This window comes from Paramisgurnus dabryanus, chromosome 5 (genome assembly GCF_030506205.2).
Source record: "Paramisgurnus dabryanus chromosome 5, PD_genome_1.1, whole genome shotgun sequence".
NCBI classification, from domain to species: domain Eukaryota; kingdom Metazoa; phylum Chordata; class Actinopteri; order Cypriniformes; family Cobitidae; genus Paramisgurnus; species Paramisgurnus dabryanus.
This window is the reverse complement of record NC_133341.1, coordinates 35705075-35730915: the sequence shown is the minus strand read 5'-3', so window position 1 is coordinate 35730915 and position 25841 is coordinate 35705075. Positions and strand designations below refer to the sequence as shown.

The window sequence follows — 25841 nt, the reverse complement described above, 5'->3', positions numbered from 1 at the left end:
TATATATATATATATATATATATATATATATATATATATATATATATATATATATATATATATATATATATATATATATATATATATATATATATATGTGTGTGTGTGTGTGTGTGTGTATATATATATATATGAGTGTGTGTATGTATATTTATATATGTGTGTATGTGTGTATATAAAGAAATACAGAAATAAAAGTAAATAAACAAATATTGAAATAAATAGATATGTGAACATATTTAAAAATGGAAAAAGTAGGCAATAGTAAATATAAAAATAAATTATCCCATAAATAAATAAATAAATATTGACATAAAAAGATGTGGAAATATTTAAATATGAAAATATAAAAATATATATATTTATTTATTTATTAGGGCTGGGCACAGATTAATCGAGATTAATCTCATACAAAATAAAAGTTTTTTTTGCATGAGATTAATCTCATACAAAATAAAAGTATTTTTTGCATAATACATATATATATATATATATATATATATATATATATATATATATATATATATATATATAGATAGATAGATAGATAGATAGATAGATAGATAGATAGATAGATAGATAGATAGATAGATAGATAGATAGATAGATAGATAGATAGATAGAAACAAAAGTAAATAAACAAATATTGAAATAAATAGATATGTGAACATATTTAAAAATGGAAAAATACGTGTGGGCAATAGTAAATATAAAAATAAATGATCCAATAAATAAAATAAAATAAATAAATAAATACATAAATAAATATTGACATAAAAAGATGTGGAAATATTTAAATATGAAAATATAAATATATATATATGTGTGTAAAGTAAATATGAAATAAAATAATTGTATAAATATAAAAAGAATGTAAAATATATACAAAAAATAAATAAAAGTTATACAAAATAATTTTACGGCTTGTTTGAGTCATTTATTCCTTTATTTATTTTCTTATTATTACATTTATTTATTTTACTTATTCTTAATTTTTGAAGGTTTGGACCCCAGACACAGAAAGTAGCAATACCAACTTTAGCCACAAGAGGGAAGATCTTAAAAAAGTATACAAAAACGATAACTTTAAAATCTTCTCTGCTGCTTTATATTTAACCTTTATTAATTTTTTTAAGAGTACGCTTAGAGTATATTTTGTAATTGCTAATCTTTGATGAGATTTTAGCGATACTAACTGTACTAACAGTCTGTTTGATTGTAAACCCCGCCCTATTTGTTGTCACGTGACCGCTGCTTGCCTAGTAACGACGAAAGCGTCTCTCGCGCGAGGAAGAGCTGCTAGCTAGCAGCCACGGAAGATGTACAACCAAATGGATCAAGATGCGTGCTAAATCATCGTTCACTTACTTTTTAACATCTCCCTCGTTAGTGCACACTCATGCGAGGCGTTCACAATAACACGTGCAGACGTTCAGCCGAGCATCTTTCAGCTGTAACGGTAAGTGTTTGTTTGTCTCATGTACTGCAGTCCGCTGACGTAAAGTTTACTACATTAATGCATGGTTTTAAAAATGACCACTACAGGTTTGTATTTGCAAACGTATTATTGTGCATAGCTGCACAGACCTGCAACCAATCCTGATATTGATGCATTTCTAATGCCATTTGTTGCAATTGAATATTTACTGGTGCCATTGCGCACTTGTCCAGTTTGGCGTGTGGCATCCTAGATGTTACCTAATGCGATGAAGTACTAATGCACTTAATAGGATTCAGGTCGCTCTGCCTTTCTATATCTCGGAGAAACAGGCTGTGTCCCATACATAACTGAACCCAATACATAACTGGCTGCCCAGCTTACCAGCTTATGCAAGAGACAGAAACAGCATCTGTTAACTTGTTAGCAGGTAATGGCTCCCAGGAAATGATGACTTCATCAAAATGTCCCTGTAGTTCCTGTAGCTCAATTGATAGAGCATCACATTAGCAGTGCAAAGGTTTGAGCTTGAATGCACTGTAGGTCATTTTGGATAAAAATGTCTGTCAAATGCATAAAAGTGCTATAAAAAGTGTCAGTGTTATTGTGTGTGATTAACACAGATCCTAAAAGAGGATAAAAGGTGTGGCCTGTACCAAGGAAAGATGAGTACTGCAACCTGTGTTTGAATCCTCTCATGAGGCAGGTGTGCAACAAAACGCACCTGTTTCAAGCATGGGAAAACTACAAAGCAAGTTGCATCGGCGCTCTGATGTATACAGGTAAAAATGTAATTTTGTAAATACAGTAAATGTTACAAACAAACACATTTACAGAAGAAAGTGAAACTAGAAAGTGCATAGATATTGTTTTTCTCATTTGGCAGGGCCAAGGAAGGGGCGGAGCCTGCACCTGTGCCCCAGGTAGTGCAGTATGAGCCTGCCCACACAGATGCTGTCAATTGTGTCATCAGCCTGACCTCTGACCTCTGTGTGTCAGGAGGGACAGACAAGGTGAGGGGTGTGAAACATGGGGATGATTATGTGTCAGTCACTCGGGATTGGGAGATAAACTGTTTTCAGTGTTGAAATTGTTTATTTTATTATTTAGAGACCCTCCTTGGGGTGTTCCTGTAGCTCAATTGGTAGAGCATTGTGTCAGCAGCGCAGATGGTCATGGGTTTGATTCCCTTTGGATAAAATGCATAAACGTAAATATCTCTCATTTTTCTTGTTGTCAGGCTGTCGTTGTGTATGACTGGAGAGGTGGAAAGCCGTGTAAAGCTTTCCATGGCCACAGCAGAGAAATTACTAAGGTAATAAGAGCTTAAATGATTTCATATACATTTTATCATTTATAAGACATTGTAATATGTAAGGAATAATTGATTTCAATTAATAAAAAATAATGCACATCCAAGGTCGTGATGCGGCACGACTCGAAGCAGGTGTGCATTTTTTTTTTGTTGAAAAAATTCAAAGGACCGCAGTCATTTATTCCCCTTATACCACAGTTACCACAAACATTGCTCTGGTAGTTATTTTAAGACATTTGACCGGTCAGGTGTGCGTTTATCAAAAAATAATGCATGGAACATTTCTAAACCAATCAGAATAAAGCATGCAACAGGCCTGTGGTTTAAATTTGATTTATTAGTAGTGAAACAATAACGTGTATTTAAAGTCTATTTGTTTTTGCAGTTATGTTGTTTTAAAGGTAAAATCCTCAGCTCATCTCGTGATAAAACGGTTCTGATGTGGGATTTGGGTCAAGATCAAGAACCAATTCAGGAATTCTGTGGCCATGAGCTGGTAGTGAATGGAGTAGCAGTCAGCCCAGGTGTGCAATACTCCCCAAAAATGTCTTGTAATCCTATACTATGCCCCAAGGGTCCAAACTTTTGTAAACAAATGATCCTGAAACCAGCTGGTTTAAAATAAATGGCCATTCTAGTGGATATATGAAGTCATTTCACTTCATACATGTGGAGCGTATAATCGGTGTTCGAAATTGAAGGGGGCTGGGGTGGTCCCGAACCTCCTATACACATTGATTGCACAACAATTTTAAATTCGTGTAATATTTTAATTTTAATAAAGACCAGGGGACCTCCTAATTTATATTTTTGTGCTTTATAGGTGGGCCCCCTGGTCTTTATTAAAATTTAAATATTACATGAATGTAAAATTGTTGTGCTGTAAATTGACAGATTGTAAGATTTAGATTTAGGAATGGGTTAGACCCTGAAGTATTTAGCATATATTTAAAACATATTTCTGGCCAGAGAAATTTATTCTTTAGCCCTCAAATTGGAAATATGTGAATTTGAGGGCTAAAAAATATTTTTTTCTGGCCAAAAATTAAATATATTATTAATTATTGGTTTTAAATATATGCTATTTTTTAGAAAGTAAAGCTTAATTAAATATATTTCTTAATTTGACAATATATTTAGTTTTAACCTTCATATATCAACATTTCGAAGTGTATTTCAAGGCACCAAATACATTTTTAATTTTACAAAAAAATCCTGGCCACAATATAGAATTATATAGTATAAAAACATAAACAAAGTTTTTTTTCTTTCAGAGCGATGTAATAATCTTTGCATCATAAGCTTTGATATAATTCAAACACCGATCATCACATTAAAGGCGGGGTACATGATTTTTGAAAAACACTTTGGAAAGTACCAAAACACACTTGTAGCCAATCAGCAGTAAGGGCGTGTCTACTTATCGACATCGTTGCCTGGGTTGCATATGTTTTGGGGCGGGTCTATCAAAAGAAGGTCCAGATTCTATTGGGGTAGGGGCATGTTTGTTTAGGTGATTTCAAATATCAACATGGCTTTCAGAGATCATGCACCCCACCTTTAATTTGGACATGTTTGACTAACCCATGCTCCTGAACTTCAGCAGTTGTTTTATCATTTGGCAATTGGTTCATACAAGAAGATGATTTGTTTTGCACGTCTAATGTGAATTTGTTGTTTGTAGATGGTTCACAGTTATGCACAGGATCTCGGGATAACTCCATGTGTCTCTGGGACATCGAGTCAGGAAAATGTCTGCAGAGAAACACCATCTCGCGTAACCTGGTCAGAAAACTTCCTAATCCGGTCTTTAGTACCAATAATATTTTTTAGTCTTGAAAATATGAATGTGTGTCGTTGCCCTGTATTGCAGGTGACCCATTTATGCTGGGTGCCAGACAGCACATCTATTGTTCAAACCTCAGAAGACAAAACTATCAGGTTGGATGGTCACCACCGATATGTTATAAATTGGTATACAGTAGGGATGGAGGGGAAATCTCATTTTAAGGATACTGTATTGATATTCTCAAGCCAAAAATAAATATTTTACATATTCATATTTTTGAGAAATTAATTATTATGTAGATACATAAGGTTAATGCATAATGCATTATTTATATTAAAATTAAACTAAATATTTATACAACTATCCATGAATACCATTATTACTGTATCTCACTCCTAATTTTACCTTTTATTTATTTGAGGGAAGCCATTTTGACCACTTTTTGCCATTATTGTATTGTAACATTTCTATCGCATTACATTTATGCATTTGGGAAACGTTTTATTCAAAATCGAAATTTCTTATCACTATGTGTGTTCCCTGGGATCGAACCCATGACCTTGCTGTATCAACTTATATATGAATAAGTTACATAAATTCCCATAGGTACATATATATGAATATAATACATATAAATAAATATATTATACGATCAGATTCTTGATGATTCCCACACCTAGTGTATAGTTGTTCGGTCATTGTGTTTCATTGGAGATTTATGCTAAATAAGAATTACTTTGCTATTGCTATCTGCGTTTTAAAGGTGCAGTGTGTACATTTTAGCGGCATCTAGTGGGGAGGTTGCAAATGGCACCCTTTCCTTTCAATGCACTTAGAGAAGCTACGGTAGCCGTCGCAGGACAAACATGTCATTATCTGAAACAATGTAGAGCAGTTTGTCCGTATGGGGCTACTGTAGAAACACGACGGCGCAAAATCCGTGTAAGGGGACCCGTAGTGTATGTAGATAAAAACGCTCATTCTACACTTATTAAAACAATACAGTTCATTTTGTAAGGTCTTTGTACATCACATAAGTATCTATATTATATTGCATTGCTGTTAAATGATCCTTCTGAAATGTACACACTGCACCTTTAATGTGTATGTTTTGTCTATTTAAGGATATGGGACAGTCGTACCTGGCAGGTCACAAACACATTTCCAGCGAAGCAGTACATCCAGACACACTGTGACATAAGTCCCAACTGTTTCCACCTGCTGTCCGCCAGCAACGGTTTCAGTGGTCAGGGTTGTGAATCTACTGTGAGTGTATAGTGTGGATGTCACATAAGGGCACATTTGTGCATGCACGTTGCTAAATATTTGCTAAATATTTCCTATTGTGTTTGTAGCTTTGGGATCTCAGGCAGCCGGGTTGTAAGGTGACTGAATACAGGGGACACCTGCAGACCACAGCGTGCTGTGTGTTTTTACCACCTCGCTCCGGATGTCCTCCCCTCGTTGCGTCATCGTCATATGACAGCTCAGTAAAAATATGGGATCAAAACACTGCAGGTAAAAACGCACACAAACACAGATTGATGTTTCATGCGTAAACAGGTGCACAGTCCAAAGGATAAGGAGCTATGTGTCGGTTGCACATTTCTTATTGTGGTGCATCATGGGATTGAATGAACGCATTCGGAAATGTCCATTATGATTTCAGACACCACCACAAAATGGCTGTACCATCAAATAGTGCACTATATAAGGGTATAGGGAGCTATTTCAGATACAACCTATGTATCATTTGTACACTCGTTATTGTGGTGCATTATGGGATTGAATGAACACACTCGGAAATGTCCACTATGATTTCAGACACCACCTCAAAATGGCTGTTCCCTCAAATAGTGCACTATATAGGGGTATTGGGTGCTATTTCGGACACAACCTATGTATCAATTGTACACTTGTTATTGTGGTGCATTATGGGATTGAATAAGTGCACTTGATACTGTCCACTATGATTTCAGACACCACCACAAAATGGCTGTCTGCTCAAATAGGGCACTATATAAGGGTATATGGAGCTATTTCGGACACAACGTCTGTGTCGGTTGCACACTTGTTATTGTGGTGCATTATGGGATTGAATGAGCGCACTCATAAATGTCCACTACGATTTCAGACATGACTACAAAATGGCTGTCGGCTCACATAGTGCCCTATATAAGGGTATAGGGAGCTATTTCGGACACTACCTATGTATTGGTTGTACACTCATTATTGTGGTGCATTATGGGATTGAATGCGCGCACTCTGAAATGTCCACTATGATTTCAGACACCACTACAAAATGGCTGTCCGCTCGCATAGTGCACTATATAAGGGTAATAGGGAGCTATTTGGGACACAACCTATGTGTCAGTTGTACACTTGTTATTGTGGTGCATTATGGGATTGAATGAGTGCACTTGTAATGTCCACTATGATTTCAGACACCACCACAAAATGGCTGTCTGCTCGCATAGTGCACTATATAAGGGTAATAGGGAGCTATTTGGGACACAACCTATGTGTCGGTTGTACACTCATTATTGTGGTGCATTATGGGATTGAATGAGTGCACTTGTAATGTCCACTATGATTTCAGACACCACCACAAAATGGCTGTCCATTAAATAGTGCACTATATGAGGGTATAGGGACTTATTTCAGACACAACCTATGTGTCGGTTGTACACTCATTATTGTGGTGCATTATGGGATTGAATGTTCACTATGATTTCAGACACCACCACAAAATGGCTGTCCCCTCAAATAGTGCACTATATAAGGGTATAGGGAGCTATTTCGGACACTACCTATGTGTCGGTTGTACACTCATTATTGTGGTGCATTATGGGATTGAATGAGCGCACTCATAAATATCCACTATGATTTCAGACACCACCACAAAATGGCTGTCTGCTCGCATAGTGCACTATATAAGGGTAATAGGGAGCTATTTGGGACACAACCTATGTGTCGGTTGTACACTCATTATTGTGGTGCATTATGGGATTGAATGAGTGCACTTGTAATGTCCACTATGATTTCAGACACCACCACAAAATGGCTGTCCGCTCAAATAGTGCAGTATATAAGGGTATACGGAGCTATTTCGGACACAACATATGTGTCGGTTGCACACTTGTTATTGTGGTGCATTATGGGATTGAATGAGTGCACTATGATTTCAGACACGACCACAAAATGTCTGTCCCCTAAAATAGGGCACTATATAAGGGTATATGGAGCAATTTCGGACACAACGTCTGTGTCGGTTGCACATTTGTTTTTGTTGTGCATTATGGGATTGAATGACCGCACTCATCATGTCCACTATGATTTTAGACATGACTACAAAATGGCTGTCGGCTCACATACAGTAGTGCCCTATATGAGGGTATAGGGAGCTTTTTCAGACACAACCTATGTGTCGGTTGTACACTCATTATTGTGGTGCATTATGGGATTGAATGTCCACTATGATTTCAGACACCACTACAAAATGGCTTTCCCCTCAAATATTGCACTATATAAGGGTATAGGGAGCTATTTTGGACACAACCTATGTGTCGGTTGTACACTCATTATTGTAGTGCATTATGGGATTAAATGTTCACTATGATTTCAGACACCAGCACAAAATGGCTGTCCCTTTAAATAGTGCACTATATAAGGGTATAGGGAGCTATTTCGAACGCAACGTATGTGTCAGTTGCACACTTGTTATTGTGGTGCATTATGGGATTGAATGAGTGCACTATGATTTCCGACACCACCACAAAATGTCTGTCCCCTAAAATAGGGCACTATATAAGGGTATATGGAGCAATTTCGGACACAACGTCTGTGTCGGTTGCACATTTGTTTTTGTTGTGCATTATGGGATTGAATGACCGCACTCGGAAAAGTCCACTATGATCTTAGACATGACTACAAAATGGCTGTCGGCTCACATAGTGCCCTTTATAAGGGTATAGGGAGCTATTTCGGACACAACCTATGTGTCGGTTGTACACTCATTATTGTGGTGCATTATGGGATTGAATGTCCACTATGATTTCAGACACCACTACAAAATGGCTGTCCGCTCACATAGTGCACTATATAAGGGTATAGGGAGCTATTTCGGACACAACCTATGTTTCATGTCTTGATATCAGAACAGATTTGTGTCACAAGATGGACAACTGTTAGCCTGGTTAGCCAGACCTACATCAAGATGTAAGGTCTGGCAACTCTTCACACAAACGGCTCAATGCAAGGGGCGGGATATAAGGTTGTCCCTCAAAATGCCTCTGCACGCAATAGGATAGCGCTATGACCAATCAGAGCAACGAAGAAGGTGACGTAGTTACCGTAACCAGTCGGTAAAACTCCAAACACATCTTTCTTGCTAAATGAATAAGTAAGTAAAAAGGATTTCAGTAGGGTTATTTGCTCTTCTCTCAAAGAAAAACATAAGTCTAAAGTCGCGGCCAAAGCCGCTTCAAAAGAAAGCTGTTCGCCAGCAGCAGCAGCCATTCTTTGTTTTCAAGTAGCCCCACAGACGCTACACACGATGTGATTGGCCTGACCAAATTTTGGTTTTTGGAGCTGTTAAGTGTATTGTGAGTGCCTAGACTAAACCCTGGCAGCAAATATATTTTGCGGCCGCTAGGGTGCGTCTAGATTTCTAGGCTAGACAACTGTTTCTGTACATGTGAAATAAATATCTGTTTTAATCCACAGGTTTTAATTTTTCTTATATTCTCTCCTCAGCCTGTTTGGCCACATTAATGTTAGACGGTTCGGGTCCCTTGGTGTCTCTGGCTCCGTGTGACTCCAGTACTCTTCTGTGTGCCAGCTTTAACACAGGACTACACCAACTGTATCTGGATCAGGGAACAGCACCCAGCATTATTGAAGTCGCTCGCTTTTAATTTGCAAGGGTGGTGTAAATATGAATGTACAAACACTGAATCCTGAAGGATAGAGAAAATATTTGTCAAACTGCTTTAGTAATTCAGCAGGATTAAGAGACCAAACTCTCTGCATTCAACTTTCAGGAAAGTTTCTTTCATTTTCATAAACACGGATGGCTTCAGGTCAAAGATTATTAGTGAGATTAAGGGGTGGTTTTCCGGACAGGGATTAGTTTAATTAGGAAATATAACTTTTTTTTAACAAACATGCCTTACTGAAAACATTACTGGTGAGGCAAAACAAAGGGCCCTGATGTATTTAAAGATATGTGGAAGTTGTTTTCAGTTTAAACAGCTCTTACATTTATTTTAGTCTAGGACTCCCTGTCTGGGAAACCGCCCCTATAAGTTTGGGTGCAGTGTTTTGAGATATGGATGACTTTTAATATTGTTTATACTTCGGTGTGTGTACAAATTTCTGACTTAAGTTGTTAAATCTCTCTTGTGTAATTCATCCTGAATGTTTTCAGCTACAGACGATGATACAGTAGCTCAAATTGTGTGACTTAAAGGATACATATTATGCCCATTTTTACAAGATGTAATATGAGTCTCAGGTGTGCCCAGAATGTGTCTGTGGCGTTTCAGCTCAAAATACCCCACAGATTATTTATTATTTATAGCATGTCCAAAATGGCCCTATTCAGGTGAGAGCGCTATTTTGTGTCTGTACCTTTAAATGCAAATGAGCTGCTGCTCCTCACTCTCTTGCCAAAAGTAACATTGAGTGCTTTTAGTTAAAAATTAGTTGATTCCTGTGAATACAGTCTGAGACAATAGTATCTCACTATTGAGACATGGCAGACAGCGTACTGTGGCTGTGGGCGGGGCTTCATCAGTGTGACCTCATATTAACAAGAAAATCAAAACTAATGAGACAGCTTTGGTTTAAAAAAAGGGGAGGTGGATTTCATTGTAGGGTTGTTGTGTTCACACACTGCCAACAAATTTATGTCCAAATAGATTTTACACAATAGGTGAACTTTAAAGTGATCAGACATTCCCTTTTAACCTTATTGATGATAAAGTATGCAAAATTATCCATAGGCTAGTATTAACGCACAGATTCAAGCCATATCTGGGGATCAGAATATCATGAATGCTCAGGGAGGGCTTTTCATTTACTTGGGTCAATAAGAAATAGCAACCACCAGATAACCCTAGTTACCTCATAGCAACATGCTACATAACCACTTAAAACACACAAAGCAACATGTTATGAAACAAACCAGCACCGTTTATTTGCTCTTTATCTAGTTTAAATGTCAGGACATAAATAGACACTGCCAAACATAAAAATGAAAATTCTGTCATCATTTACTCACACTTGAATTGTTTCAAACCTTAGTTCTGCTAAAACACAAAGGAAGATATTTTGAATTTTTTTATCAAAAAGTTTTGGAGCACCGTTGACTTACATAGCATTTATTTTTCTACAATGGAAGTCACTGGTGTTCCTGCTTGCTTGATTACAAATATCTACCTTTGTGTTCACCAAAACACAGTATTTCACTCTCTGTCTATCTGTCTCCATAAACAGAGTCATCCAGATAACCTAGAGCATTTATCAGATTAGCATTTACACTTTACAGTACATTTAACTTTAAAGTTTACACACTGAAAATCTTAAGGAATGGCTATAAAAAACAGATCTCAATATTTATTTGTATATAAATCCTAAAGAAAACTAGTGATGCAGTTTGTTTTTTATATGTTAGAACTGTTATACTGTAGATTAATGTGTTTAATATTTATTTAATTAAAATATTTTTTTCCCACAGACATTTGTACCAAAGAGTTATTTTTTGTGTATTGTGAATAAAACCTAATATCGGCCATACACTGTAATATAACTTTGTAACTGAATAATATAGCAAAATATCAGTAGGGCAGTAATGCATTGGCATTTTGATAAAACAAAGGGTGTATGTTACTCAGATTTTTTTGCCTCTGTTTTGCATACCCACACAATAGGAAATGGAAACATCTACAGAAATATTTTTGTAATCTGATCTTTCCTGCCTGTGTTACCTACACCTATACATAGGTGTATATTTATTGAAACTATACAGTACAATTTCTGAAGTTTGGAATGACCATTGTCAGATATGTGACCCTTTGTCAGAAGTCACACAGGTATATTTGTAGCAATAGCCAACAATACATTGTATGGGTTAAAATGATACATTTTTAATGCCCAATTCAATAGGATATTAAGATAATTTTCCATGAAGATATTTTATACATTTCCTTCTGTAAATATATCGAAAATGTATTTGTCAATAGTAATACAGGGATCCCACGGGTCCTTGAAATCCTTGAAAGTTTGTGAATCTGGGGGGAAAATTCAAGGCCCTAGGAAGTTTTTGAAAATATACATAGATACAGGTCATTGAAATTGCTTGAATCTATTTTATGCAAGAAATTTTCTGGAAAAAATCCTCATTATTCCCTGTGTAGTGTAGGAAAATATCATAAAAATTCTAGACTTTTAAAGCACATGCACTAAACGGTTCACTTTAAATGCTTATATCTTCTGTATGTGAATGTTGATTCATACCAAAATGCTTTTTTGCATAGTTGTGTTTTACAAATGAAAACGTCTCGGGTTACGTATGTAACTGTTGATTCCTGAGAAGGGAACGAGACGCTGCGTCTCCCTTGTCATACTTCCTGCGTCCCTGTAACGCCGTCTTTGGCAATATTACAGATAGCGATATACTTCCTGGCTCCCGCGTCACCCTGTCTTTGTCGTTAAGCCTCACCATTGGTTGAATTTGATATACACATTCAGACACATTTACCCCTGGAGGTGTCCCCAAAGTGTCACCGCAGTGACGCAGCGCGAGTTCCCTCGAAAGGGAAGTGTAACAATGTATCTTAAAAGGTAACACAATGTAACCTTGCTCTCACTTGAAATGTTTCCCCACATTTAGTCCTTGAAATTGAGGGTATTGCACCTGGAAAGTCCTTGAAAGGTCCCTGAATTTGAAGTTAGATAAGGTGTGGGAACCCTGTAATATGTGTTACTAAGGACTTCATTTGGACCATTTTAAAGGCGATTTTCTTAATATTTAGATTTTTTTTAGGATATTTAGATCCTCGGATTCTAGATTACCAAAAAGTTGTATCTCGGTCAAATATTGTCCTTGACATCAAATTGATATCAAATGAGGTAGGCCTAGACGGCAGATGACTGGAGGCTGGATCCGCACCGGAGCTGCAGACTTCAGGGGCAGATCCGGCCCGGAGTCGTCTGCCGTCTAGGATACTTTCAAATTGAGCTGCTGACTTCGGACCGGATCCGGCCCACAGTCATCTGCATTGCTACACAATGCCACAGATGAACCATTTTGGGCTGTGTGCTCCAAGAAGAACCTTTAATTTTGTTTTACAAAAGATCCAATCTTTATACTATGGTGTTTTTAAAAAACTTTGACTGAATTGATCTTTGGGGAACCAAAAATGTTTTATCATATGTCATTGTAGCACATTTATTTTAAGAGTACTTTATTACAATGCCAGTTTTCAAACATATACACTTAGAAGGGATGGTTTTTGGCATGCAGTCTTCAAGCACTAAAGTGTTTTCAAAATGACCAGCAATTCACTTTAACCTCTTTCTGTTTCTCTGCCGGGCCTGGAGAGTTTATACTGCTGGTTTGTATTTGACTATTCGCTCTGCATTTCCTGCTCGCTGCAGCTCAAATATTCAAATGTTGCCATTCTTTGTAATGCAGCAGTGGAGAGGAGAGGGAGACTAAAAAAGACGGCCAAAGATGATAAGGTGTTTGTTTTGTTTTTTTATGTAAAACATGAAAGAAGTGTTGTAGATGTACAAGGAAAGACATAACCTGCGGGAGATAAACTGTATTGAGAAGATCCATTAAAGAGAACTAACAGGAGAGAAAACACATCGATACTGAAGCAAGCCGTCGGGAAAGACAACAAGGGACATCTGTTCAGAAGATGAGTGAGTGATTGTGCATCTAAGTACACTCAAAAGTTCTTAAAAGCAAGTTTTTTTTCTTGTTTTTATAGCTTACAGGACCTTTTCCATGACAAAGGATCTTGTGTGCAACAAATAAGCTTCTGTGAATGTTAAAGGTTCTTTTTGGAACCATAGGGCTTGACAAATATATATATATTTTTTTGGAAGTGCACTGAAGAGTGCATGATATGTGCAGTATTATTTGTGCAATATTATTACCTAATAACATCTACTGCATCTACTTGTATAGTTGAGTGCTTAGTCACTACATTGTTATGGGTTGTTGTGCTATTGTTTCTATTATATGTTGTTTTTCAACACCAGTCAGGCGCTTTTTTGTTGTATACATACACTGTAAATATGTTATCAAATCAACATAGATTTTTATGTTACTTTAACTTAAAAAAATGAAAGGGATAGTTCACTCAAAAATGAAAATGCTGTCATAATTTACTCCCCCACATGCTGTTGTAAACCTGTTTGCGTTTCTTTATTCCGTCATACAGAAATGAAGATATTTTAACAAATTACGCTAAGCACACAATTGACGATACCCATTCACTTCCATAGTATGTGCTTTTCCTACTACGAAAGCCAATGGGTATCAAAATATATCCTTGTGTGTTCAATATAATAAAGAAACTCATACAGATTTACAACAACTTGTGGGTGAGTAAATGATGACAGAAGTATTTTTTTTTTTTTTTTTGTGAACTATCCTTAAGTTAAACAATTTCAACTTGTTTTAATATGTAATGTCAACTTTATCACAAGTCAAAACCTAAAATAGAAAGTTGAATTGACTTGCAAAACCAAGTGGTGCTGCATTTTTTTTACAAAGCTATACAATGACAATAAAGGCTTTTTTATATGATCATACGGAGATGGCATCTTGATATGCTGCGTTTCTATTTATCAAATTATGTGTTGGAAGAACTTAGAATATGAGTTTGACTTCATGACTTGATATACTTTTTTGCACAATATTTTGCTGAAAACCCAGGTGCATTATAGTACACTCTTAAAAGTAGGTGCTTCAACAGAAAGACCACTTGTGACTTGTGGACTACAAAACCAATCATAAGAATACATTTTTTTGATTTATGCATCTGAATATAGCTTTCCATTGATGTATGGTTTGTTAGGGTTGGACAATATTTAGCTGAGATACAACTATTTAAAAATGTTTTTTGACTGTATGGTTAAAAAATAAATGGTCCAATAAATGTTTCTACTGCATTGCTGTAAAGAACCTTAAAATAACTACATTTTTTAATAGGTTGTATGTCTGAAATAAAACCTTAAAGGATAATTCCGGTATTTAACACTTTGAGTCTCATTTCTGGTTTGTTTTGGATGAACTACAGTGATGGACACAGAAATTTTGACAATGGGTCGTGTCTTGACTTTTTGACTCGTTTAGAAGCGTCTCTTGACTGCTTCAGAATGGAAGTCAATGACCATGCACAAACATGTCATTAAAACAACACTTAACGTTTACTTAACGTAAAACTGTGCTACTCACCGAGTGGTTTGTGGTGTTCGTTGATGATTAAAAACAAATATATTGGCACAATGTATGATTTCAATCCGTGTTATTTGCTATAGTGGAACTATTTTTTCAGATACCTCACAACCGCGTATATACTTCCGCTCTATATTTGAGTCTGAAGCGTTAGCACACTCCCGACCACTTGATGGCGACAACCACTTTGCCATACAAGTACGCTCGGTGTCTAGCTTATTGACAGTCACAATCGAGCTCTACTTCAAACCTAAAGCTGGTCACTGAGCCATCAAATATGGGAAAAATTTCTTCTGAGAGAAACCGAGCGAAAAAACTACAACCACATGTAAACAGACCCTTTTCTGTTTCCCGGTGGCGGAGTGATATATCAGCGAGCAATGAGTCTTCCAAGAGAAGTCAATGGAATTTTACAAAATGCCAAATCAAACATGACAGAAACTGTATTTCGCTACACAACTTGTTTTTAATCATCAACGAACACCACAAACCACTCGGTGAGTAGCACAGTTTTGAAAATGAACGTTAAGTGTTGTTTTAATGACATGTTTGTGCATGGTCATTGACTTCCATTCTGAAGCAGTCAAGAGACGCTTCTAAACGAGTCAAAAACTCAAGACACGACCCATTGTCAAAATTTCAGTGTCCATCACTGTAGTTCATTCAAAACAAACCAGAAATGAGACTCAAAGTGTTAAATACCGGAATTATCCTTTTATGACTTAAAGGGGACATATCGGGAAAATCAGACTTTTTCCATGTTAAAGTGCTATAATTGGATCTTTTCTATGAACCTCGAAAATGTGAAAAGATCAACCCACAAACTTAGTTTTGGTAAACCATGCTCTGCAAGAATGTGAAAAAATAGCTCATTGAAATGTGGCTCCCCTTGTGATGTCAGAAGGGGATAATATCGCCCCTTAATCTGCTCATTTGCATTTTAAAGGACACACACAAAAACGGCACATTTTGCTCACACCTACAAATGGGCAATTTTAACATGCTGTAATAAATTATCTACACTCTAAAAAAGGCTGGGTAACTATAGGACAGAACACATTTCTGGGTTAAAATGACCCAAATAATGGGTTGCTTTAACCCAACTGCTGGGTTATTGTTAATAAACCATGTTGAAACAACCCAGCCCGGGGTTAAAAACAACCCAATATTTTTTAGAGTGTATATGGTATTTTGAGCTAAAACTTCACATACGTATTCTGGAAACATCACTGATTTATTGGACATCTTAAAAAAGTCTTGTGAAATGTCCCCCTTAAAAAAGGGGGGTAACAGATAGTTGTCTTAGCTTGGTGTCCACACCATAGATTTGTATAATAAAGGTTAGATGTCCTACAGCGGAGTCTCTAATATCATCACCGGCGGCCATCTTACCTCAGACAGCTCGCTCACTCGTAGCATTGTTTTTTAATGGTACATGTACTTGAGCAAGTTATGGTCATTTAAAAGTACATGTACCATTAAAACACAACGCTATGAGTGAGCGAGCTGCCTGAGACAAGATGGCCGCCAGGTGCGGATGTCGACCTCCATTGGCCAGCAGCGTGTGCAAGGCATCTAGCCTTTTATTATACATATCTATGGTCCACATGCTCAACAAATTTTCATATATCATCTTATGATTGCCACTACAGGATATTTAAAATGTCAGCCCTGATAATGATTTTGAATGATGAAGAACTGATAAATAACAAAGCTGACCTTTACACAATGGCCACGTATAACATAAACAATCCATTATAAAATAATGAATTATATTAAAAACTTGATATTTAATAGTTTCTTAAATGCATCATACTGCATTTGACTACACTGTAATAAATGCTGGGTTATTTTCGACCCAGCATTGGGTCAAAAAGGGACAAACCACTACGGTGGCCCTGAAGTGCAAACCACAACAACAAATTACTAAACAACAACAACAAATAAAAAAACACTACAACAAATTAAAAAAACACCACAACAAATTAAAAAACACTACAGCAAATTAAAAACACACTACAGCAAATAAAAAAAACACTACAACAAATTTAAAAACACCACAACAAATTAAAAAACACTGCAACAAATTAAAAAACAACAACAAATTAAAAAAACACTACAGCAAATTAAAAACCACTACAGCAAATAAAAAAAAAACACTACAACAAATTTAAAAACACCACAACAAATTAAAAAACACTGCAACAAATGAAAAAACAACAACAAATTAAAAAAACACTACAGCAAATTAAAAACCACTACAGCAAATAAAAAAAAAACACTACAACAAATTTAAAAACACCACAACAAATTAAAAAACACTGCAACAAATGAAAAAACAACAACAAATTAAAAAAACACTACAGCAAATTAAAAACCACTACACCAAATTAAAAAAACCCTACAACAAAATAAAAAACAAATTCAAAAGTGTCGTCCAGTCAGCGATGTCTCATGTTGCCCACTGGTACCTACCTCTTCCAGTAGGTTAATGTAGTTGTGTTTTTTATTTGTAGTTGTGTTTTTAATTTGTTGTTTTTTTAATTTGTTGTAGTGTTTTTTTATTTGTAGTTGTGTTTTTTAATTTGCCGTAGTGTTTTTTTAACTTGCTGTTGTGTTTTTTATTTTGTATTTGTTTTTTATTTTGTTGTAGTGTTTTTTAATCTGCTGTAGTGGTTTTTAATTTTCTGTTGTTTTTTAATTTGTTGCAGTGTTTTTTAATTTGTTGTGTTTTTTTTGTTGTTGTTGTTTTTTAGTAATTTGTTGTTGTGGTTTGCACTTCAGGGCCACCGTACAAACCCACCCCGGGTTATAATTTAACCTATACTGGGTTGTTTTAAAGAGAACTTATTTCAATGCTAAAAACAACATTATTTTGTTTATTTGATATAATACAATGTGTTCGCATGGTTAAAAAAACACATTATTTTCCACATACCGTACATTTTTGTAGCTCCAGATTTCACTCTCTTCCTGAAACGCACGGATTTGAAAAGCTCTGTGTCCCTGATTGGCCAGCTAATCTGTACTTTATGTTTGGCCTGAAATCCTCTGATGTCAGCCATAAATGTGACGCTCCTTACCATGTTTGAAAGATTTGCGCACAATGCCTTTTTAACAGGAGTTAACTTACAGGCTGTGAGCCCGAAGCGGAAGGAATTATGTTAATATTGGCCCAGGAAGTAAACTGTTGCCTACAATTTGTGTGTTTGTTGTAGTCCAAGAAAAGAGATTTATGTTGGAGACGATAACACACATCGTTTACTTTGGGGGTTGTACCTTTCGCATATCATTAACATGTACTAATACACACTTACACACCAAAGGAAATCGTGAATTGGTGCTCTTTAACTATTGTTGGGTCAAATATAAAATTTTCTGGATTAATTTAAGCCAACAGTTAGATTTGTCCCTTTTAGCCCAATGTTTACAGTGTAAAGTATAATAGATTAAGAGTAAACTTAAATGTCATCTAATGAACCATTAATGATGTAACCTGATACTTTAACCTGTATTATTTGTGTCAGCAGTGGAACAACCTTCAGCTGCTTTGCATAACTTTGCTGGAAACCTATAAGCATTTCCAAGGCAAATCTGTTTTTGAAAACACATCTACCGCATGCTTGAAATGCCAAAAATATTCTGTTTATTTTCCATTTACATTCCTTGCCGTAAGGATCATTTTGTTGGAAACATTACAGTAAATGTTTTGTGGGTTTTGCCATGTTGATTGCCTGCTATTTTTTTAAAGAAAGGTGGCATCACATAAAATATTTTTTGCAGCCAGCTGGAGAAGACACCAGCATGCTGGGTCACTGAGGGTGATTTTATATCTTTAATCTGACAATAATTTGTGTTCTTCAGGTTTGCCGCATCACCATGGACATTAAGGATTGACCTTCCTCGTTCCCACATCCCCCTTTGTGATGGAGCCCAACCCGAACGACCTCTGGGACCCCTACAAACCTGGCGTGGACGAAGATGAGACCCCTGAACTGGAGTGTGCCATCTGTTTCAGTCAGTTCAACAATGTCTTCAACACTCCTAAGGTACTTCAATGCAAGCACACCTTCTGCCTGGAGTGTCTCGCCCGGATGAACGTCAAGTCCACCAATCCCGACACCATCCAGTGCGCGCTGTGCCGAGCGTACACCCCGTTACCCGTCCTTGGCCTACCCAAACTTGCGAATGACTCCACGGTGCTTTCCTACCTGCCAGCCACAATGCAACAGGTCTACAGCATTCGCTTTAACCGAAATAAAGGCAAACTGCAGGTGAAGAGAGCACCAAGCTCCGCACCGACCATAGCGCAGAGCATCAGCCAAAGTTTGGATGTTGGGAGCCCAGTAGGTGCACAGGGGCAGGCAACCAGAGGTAGAGAAAGGTCTCTCCTGATTACAATATTGCAGACGCCTTTTTGCAAAGCTTGTTTTATGAGCATAGTGGCGATTCTGACAGTTACAGCTACTATTGTCATTATCTTCTACACGAGCAGAAACTCTACTTAGTTTACACTTTAGTTGTACTTTTCATTGCACAACATTAAAACAAGCAACATGACGGGTTTGAACCTTTAAAACTGGTAATTCTCACTTTGCATTCAGAACCACTGTGCTGGAAAATCACACATCATATTATTATTAAAAGTTGCTAAATAAGGGGCGATTCACATTTAGCGTCTTTTACGCGCTCAAGTTCATTATTTCAAATGTAGGCGCGCGGTATGCACGCTCATAATGGAAGTGACGCATGTGGTGTGGCGCGCTCATTTCTCCCGGCGCGTTCGCACCACATCGAGTTAAAACATCTCAAATTTTCAGAATGCCGCAAGCGCACCGCAGGTCATGTGACAAGAACCAACTGACGGCCGTGCCTTCCGCACGGTTTTAGACACGAAATGTGAACCACCTCTATTGGATGCGACATGGTCGTTTTTTTCAGGCGCGTCCTCACTACATCGAGTTAAAAACATCTCAACTTTTCAGAATGCCACAAGCGCACCGCAGGTCATGTGACAAGAACCAACCGACGGCCGCGTTTTCTGCGCGGTTTTAGACGCGAAATGTGAACCGCCCCTAAAGGTACTTAAAAGGTTCAACAGCGATGCCATAGGAGGACCATTTTTGGCTGTATGGTTCCATAAAGGACCATTAACATTCAAAGAACCTTTATATGTCGCAAAAGTAGTGGAAAGGGTTCTTTAGGCTATAAAGGGTGTGAAAGAAATGGTTAATTTAATACTAAATGGTACTTCAGGGAACCAAAACTGGTTCTCACTGCACAATGTAAAAAAAATTTGTCAAATCAACATATATTTTTATGTTACTTTAAATTGAAAAAAATAGGTTAAACAATTTGAAACTTGAATTTATAAGTTATGTCAACTTTTTAAAGCCAAAACTTAAAATAGTAGGTTGAATTGACTTGCAAAACCAAGTTGTTTTAACTTAGTGCCGCATTTTTTACAGTGTGTTGGTTCAACTTAAAAAACTAAGTTTTTAAAATTTTGAATTAATTCAATTAAAAATATTAGTTAGCTTTAAAAAAAATTTAAGCTAATATTTTTAAGTTGAATTAACTAAAAAATTTAAGGCTAACTTACTTTTTTTTAAGTTGGATCAACTTTTTAAAGTGATATGGCATTGCTGCAAAGAGCACCTTTATTTTTAAGAGTGTATAAAAAAAGAAATGGTGTTTTGTGAACAACAGTACCCCGCTCGACTACCAGATGGCGTTCTGTCACAAGACTTCACACACAAATGTTGTGGATGTGCAGTAATGAGCTGCTTATGCAATGGAAAAGTACAAGAGCCCCCTTGGCCTCGTTCGCCTTGTATGGATGACAAAACCAAACAACTAAAGGGGAAAAAATTGATGAGCGCAGCCTTCTAGAAATCTTAAAAACAGGAACGTTTAATGCTGCGTAATAGCAATGACTTGATTTCAGAGGATGTGATGGAAGAATTTAAGCAGGAAGGAAAGTTTGTCATGCATGTTTGAAGTTTCAGCAGGAAATGCAATATGAATCAAGTGGACTTTTCTGAATGTTGAAACCGATATAGTCAACATATGAAAAAAAATATCTAAAAATAGCACGAAAACTACTGTGCACTAAAGTCAGATATCCAGACATGTATATAGGGGTGAATAGGGCACAAACTAACACAGGGTTAATTTTAACGCGACTACTTTACACATTTAGACAGGGCCGAGCAATCTGTGCTTTTGTTTTGTTTTTATTTTACTGCAGAAGATGATCTGTGAATTTGTAAAAAAATATATGTGTTTTGGTTAAGATTTTGAACAAAGAGTGTTTTAGAGGCATGAAAGTAAATTTCTTCATCTTATGTTTTTTCGATTTCTGAGTTTAGTGTGTAAGTGACCAAAATCCAACCGTATATTATTTTAGTCTTGTTACCTTAAACATAACACCAACATGTCAGCAACTCTTAGTAACTGATAGCTGGGATTGAAAGCATTTTTACACAGCGGGGTTAGTTGTCACACAGTGTTACAATTTAGCCTCAGGTATACAATGATCATGAAAACAATGTAAATAAATGTAAAATTAAATTTTTTGTGTCTTAATTGTGCTGCCCTTTCAAAAAAATCTATTTATATGCATTAATGCTTAATACAATGATGGTTAGATGAACGATCGTGGATGGATGAATGTGTGGATATCTATCTATTATAGGCAGGTATATAAACAATATCCACCTTCCAATAGCATATTTTATTGAATTATTTGGTGTTACAACAAACCCTCTGTTTGTTGAACCCCACCTATGGGGTAAGTTGTAACATTTGCACTCCTGTCACTTTCGGTGTAACTGTACGAGAACGGTAGGTCCCACAAACAAACTTTAAAAGTTTATTTGTAGCAGAGATGTGTGTGTTGATTGTGTAAAATTTGATTTATCTTAAAAAAAATTATTATAGAGCTAAAGTCAAAAAGCACAACTTTGTGCCCCACGCTCCCCTACTGTACATTTTATTTCAATATAAGAAATGTGAAGTGTAATGATTTGATAATTTTGTAGAAAAGTAAAAGTTTGTTTTTTACGGATACCCAGTGATTTTTGCTTTAAAGATGCAGAGGGGTGCACCATGAACGATGATGTCATAATCCATATTTATGTGACGCATCAAAATGATGTTTGTAGCGAGTGTGCGTCAGATCTACTGTATGCCGAGGCCTTAAGGGTGAGGCCAGACGTTTAAACCACTAAAAAGCAGGTTTAACAGTAGTAATGCTTACGTTTGCGTTACTATTTGTGTTCCGCTATTCATTTTGTGTTTATGTATTAACAGACGTACTATGTCCTATTGTTCCTCAGCTTTTTTATCTGTTACATGTGCAAGAGACAATAGACAGAGAGAGAGAGAGAGAGAGAGAGAAAGTGTGTATGCGTACGTGCGTGCATGTGTGTTATGATTAGTTGTCTTCTTCAGTCAACCAGCTTTGGCTGATTATTCTTATCCTTCAGTTTGATTGTGGGCATTCATTGTTTTTGTGGAGGTCTGATAAGTTTTGTGAGTGTGTGTACTGGTATCTGTTGTTATTGTGTATCTGTGACACACTAGACATAAATCATTTATAGATAAATGTGCCATTTCTCTCCCTCATACACAAATATACTATAATAATGAATAGCTAATGCCGACTTTTATGTGTTTATACACATCGGCAAAGTTAAACTTTATTAGATTTTTATTTTTATAATAATGCTTTTTTGGCCTATCGCTGCATTTTCTCTCTTTGCTACATTAGCAAATATATGGAAATAAAAGCTAGTATCTTGTCTTTGTTCTTTGTGTATTCATATTGTGATTAAAGGCACAAATAAACGAAGACATATGTGTGTATGTGACCCTGGACCACAAAGCCGCATGGGTTATTTGTCGATTATTGATTTTTATAAATGCTAAAAATCATGCTTTTTACTGTAAATATTTTTAAAAAAGTATTTTATGTGTTGCTAAGGACTTCATTTGAACGACTTTAAAGGCAATATTTTGCACCCTCAGATTCTAGATTTTAAAATAGTCAAATATTGTCCTATCCTAACATCATTAATCTTATGATTTGTTTTGTGATCCAGGGTCACATATTACAGAGTGTATGATAAGGTAACCTTCTTACAATTGTGCATGTGTCCCTTTTTATAGTGAGGTCAATGCCAACATCACTCACCACAGCCACACTACACAGTTATGCCTACTCATCGATACTCCCACATATTGTCTACCTTAAAGTGGATGAGTAACCACCTCCCCTTACTTCCTCAACCAATGCCAAGTTATTAATGTCAAATAACAGGACTAGAGTCACAGATTGAATTGTGTACTGTATGTTACCCTGTCAGTGAAATCCAGGCTAGAGACTTATAATCTAATGATGAAATTTGAAGCATCAAAGTTTGATTTCAATTATTGATTTTATTTTTTTGCATAACCTTACCCTACTATATTTTTACTGAATGTCATTTACATATGTAGGATGATTTTATGTAGAAAACAAAACTTTGGTTGGGTTTATCAGGCACGGTCACAATTAAATTTGTATCGTTTATATGGTTTATATTGCTCTCATAAAGGGAAATATTGTCCATTATTAAAAAAGCTAAAATGGACAGAACAGAATGTTGAAAAACCATACCATTTCTGCTCATTCTCTATCAATACCTTTCTCTCAAACCAAGCATAAAAATAGAGAAAGGTGAGCGTGTTGCTAGGTTAATTTATGTAACAAGATGACTTGATCAAAATGATCTGAAAATAAGGTGGAGCTGTTCGTCACAAAAGTGGGCGGGTCTGTCCTTTGGCCACTGCCCGGTTTTATTATCACCACAGTAACAAAAACAAAAGCATGTCCAGTCATGATGTGAGGTGTACTGTAAGTGGTCATTTAGTTTTGAGTAAACAAACACAAACTTTGTAATAAACTTCCTACAGGTGACCTTTTAAAACCTGCGATCTTTATCCTCAACATTAACATTTGTGATCTGGATGTTTGGACTTCGGATACGTCTCGTTAATCTGGTCTGAATTTGTTTTTCTGGCAATGATATTACTAATCGGATGATATTGAATGATATGAAATAAAGCAAAATAAAACAGCTTTCATAATGGTGTAGAGATGAATTCTGCTGCATATTAATTTTTTCAATTTGTTTAAAAGGTTATGCTAATCAATAACTGGATTTTAAAAATGTTTATAATTCACAGTCAGGTCTAAATTTTGTAAACGTTACATTAAAAAGTAAACTAAAATTAGAAACTGCTGTGGTAAAGATCAATTACACAGACAAATGTTATAATTGTTTATTCCTGAATGAATACTGTATGTCCCAAATTATATGCACAATTATCAATATGTTTAAACAAATTTGAGATTTTGGTTTATAGTTTGCTTATAGTTGCTGTAAATTGCATTCATTTTCTGGGCTTATCTGCTTACCTGTATTTCTGTGTTTCATTAGTTGTGTTAAAAATTTTGCAGATTTGCTTGTTCACTCCCAACACATTAGGGAAAAACTTTATTTTTGTAATTTTGACATTGTTCTCAAAATATACATTTCTAATATTTACTTTTTTCTCAAAATATTATGACATTTTTCTCAAAATATTATGCCATTATTCTCAAAATATGATGACAATAATCTCAAAATATTTTGACATTATTCTCAAAATATCATGAGATTATTCTTGAAATATTATGACATACTCTCGAAATATTATGACATTACTCTCAATATATCATGACATTATTCTCAAAATATTATGATTATATTACCAAAAATAATATGATTATATTCTCAAAAATATCATGACATTATTCTCAAAATATTATGATTATATTACCAAAAATAATATGATTATATTCTCAAAATATCATGACATTATTCTCAAAATATTATGATTATATTCTCAAATATAATATGATTATATTTGCAAAAATATTATGACATTATTTTCAAAATATTATGATTATATTCTTAAAAATAATATGATTATATTCTCAAAAATATTATGACATTATTCTCAAATATAATGACTTTATTCTCCAAATATTATGACATTATTCTCAAAATATCATGACATTATTCTCCAAATATTATGATTATACTCCCAAAAAAAAAAATATGATTATATTCTCAAAAATGTTATGACATTATTCTCAAAATATAATGACTTTATTCTCCAAATATTATGATTATATTCTAAAAAATATTATGACATTATTCTCAAAATATTATGACATTATTCTCCAAATATTTTGACATGATCTTAAAATGTTATATTTTCAAAATATTATGACATTATTCTATAATATTATGACATTACTTTTTATTTATCCTCTTACTCTGTAGACTCAAGTTATTACAGCTGTCTCCAAATTTTATTTGTTTTGACTTTTCCTCTTAAAACTGTGTGTTAAATCTTACTTTAAAATGACTTTAATCTCGAGATTAAATTTTATATTTTTGCTTGTCCTTCCCTATACTCTTCCATAGACTTCAATAAATCATTTATTCTGCATTATTTGAAATCATCTCAGAGCTACACTGTCAGAACAATGGTCCCAAGTTGTCACTAGGTCAGTACCCTTTAAAAACATCCAAATATGTGGGTGCAGATATCATTTGGAAATTATGTGTACCTTCGAGGTACTATCATGCACTCTTTGGGATGAATATGTACGAGCTACTACAATAAAAGAGTACCACCCCAGTGACAGGGGTACCTTTTTTGACTATTTCTTCTGACATTGTACACTATTTTACACCACTAAACAAATGATTATAGCTGCCTATATATG

General features: G+C 35.6%; 2 protein-coding genes across 2 annotated transcripts; both read left to right on the top strand.

Annotated features, from left to right (window-relative positions):
- Positions 1 to 1276: 1276 nt before the first annotated feature.
- On the top strand, positions 1277 to 11230 carry wdr31 (WD repeat domain 31). Its single transcript, XM_065250045.1, has 10 exons — positions 1277 to 1459; positions 2062 to 2220; positions 2325 to 2451; positions 2679 to 2753; positions 3139 to 3277; positions 4438 to 4538; positions 4627 to 4694; positions 5667 to 5808; positions 5898 to 6060; positions 9298 to 11230. The coding sequence occupies exons 2-10, from the start codon at positions 2174 to 2176 to the stop codon at positions 9456 to 9458; spliced, it is 1023 nt and encodes a 340-aa protein (XP_065106117.1). The 5' UTR covers positions 1277 to 1459; positions 2062 to 2173; the 3' UTR covers positions 9459 to 11230.
- Positions 11231 to 13261: 2031 nt separating this feature from the next.
- On the top strand, positions 13262 to 20467 carry LOC135732152 (RING finger protein 225). Its single transcript, XM_065250046.1, has 2 exons — positions 13262 to 13473; positions 18881 to 20467. Exon 2 carries the CDS (start codon positions 18943 to 18945, stop codon positions 19522 to 19524), a length of 582 nt encoding a protein of 193 aa, XP_065106118.1. The 5' UTR covers positions 13262 to 13473; positions 18881 to 18942; the 3' UTR covers positions 19525 to 20467.
- Positions 20468 to 25841: the final 5374 nt, after the last annotated feature.

Coding starts and splice junctions, on each gene's coding strand:
- wdr31 (XM_065250045.1), top strand. CDS start 2,174: ATGGGAAAACTACAAAGCAAGTTGCATCGGCGCTCTGATGTATACAG. Junction 2,221..2,324: donor CGGCGCTCTGATGTATACAG/GTAAAAATGTAA, acceptor CTCATTTGGCAG/GGCCAAGGAAGGGGCGGAGC. Junction 2,452..2,678: donor TGTCAGGAGGGACAGACAAG/GTGAGGGGTGTG, acceptor TCTTGTTGTCAG/GCTGTCGTTGTGTATGACTG.
- LOC135732152 (XM_065250046.1), top strand. CDS start 18,943: ATGGAGCCCAACCCGAACGACCTCTGGGACCCCTACAAACCTGGCGTG.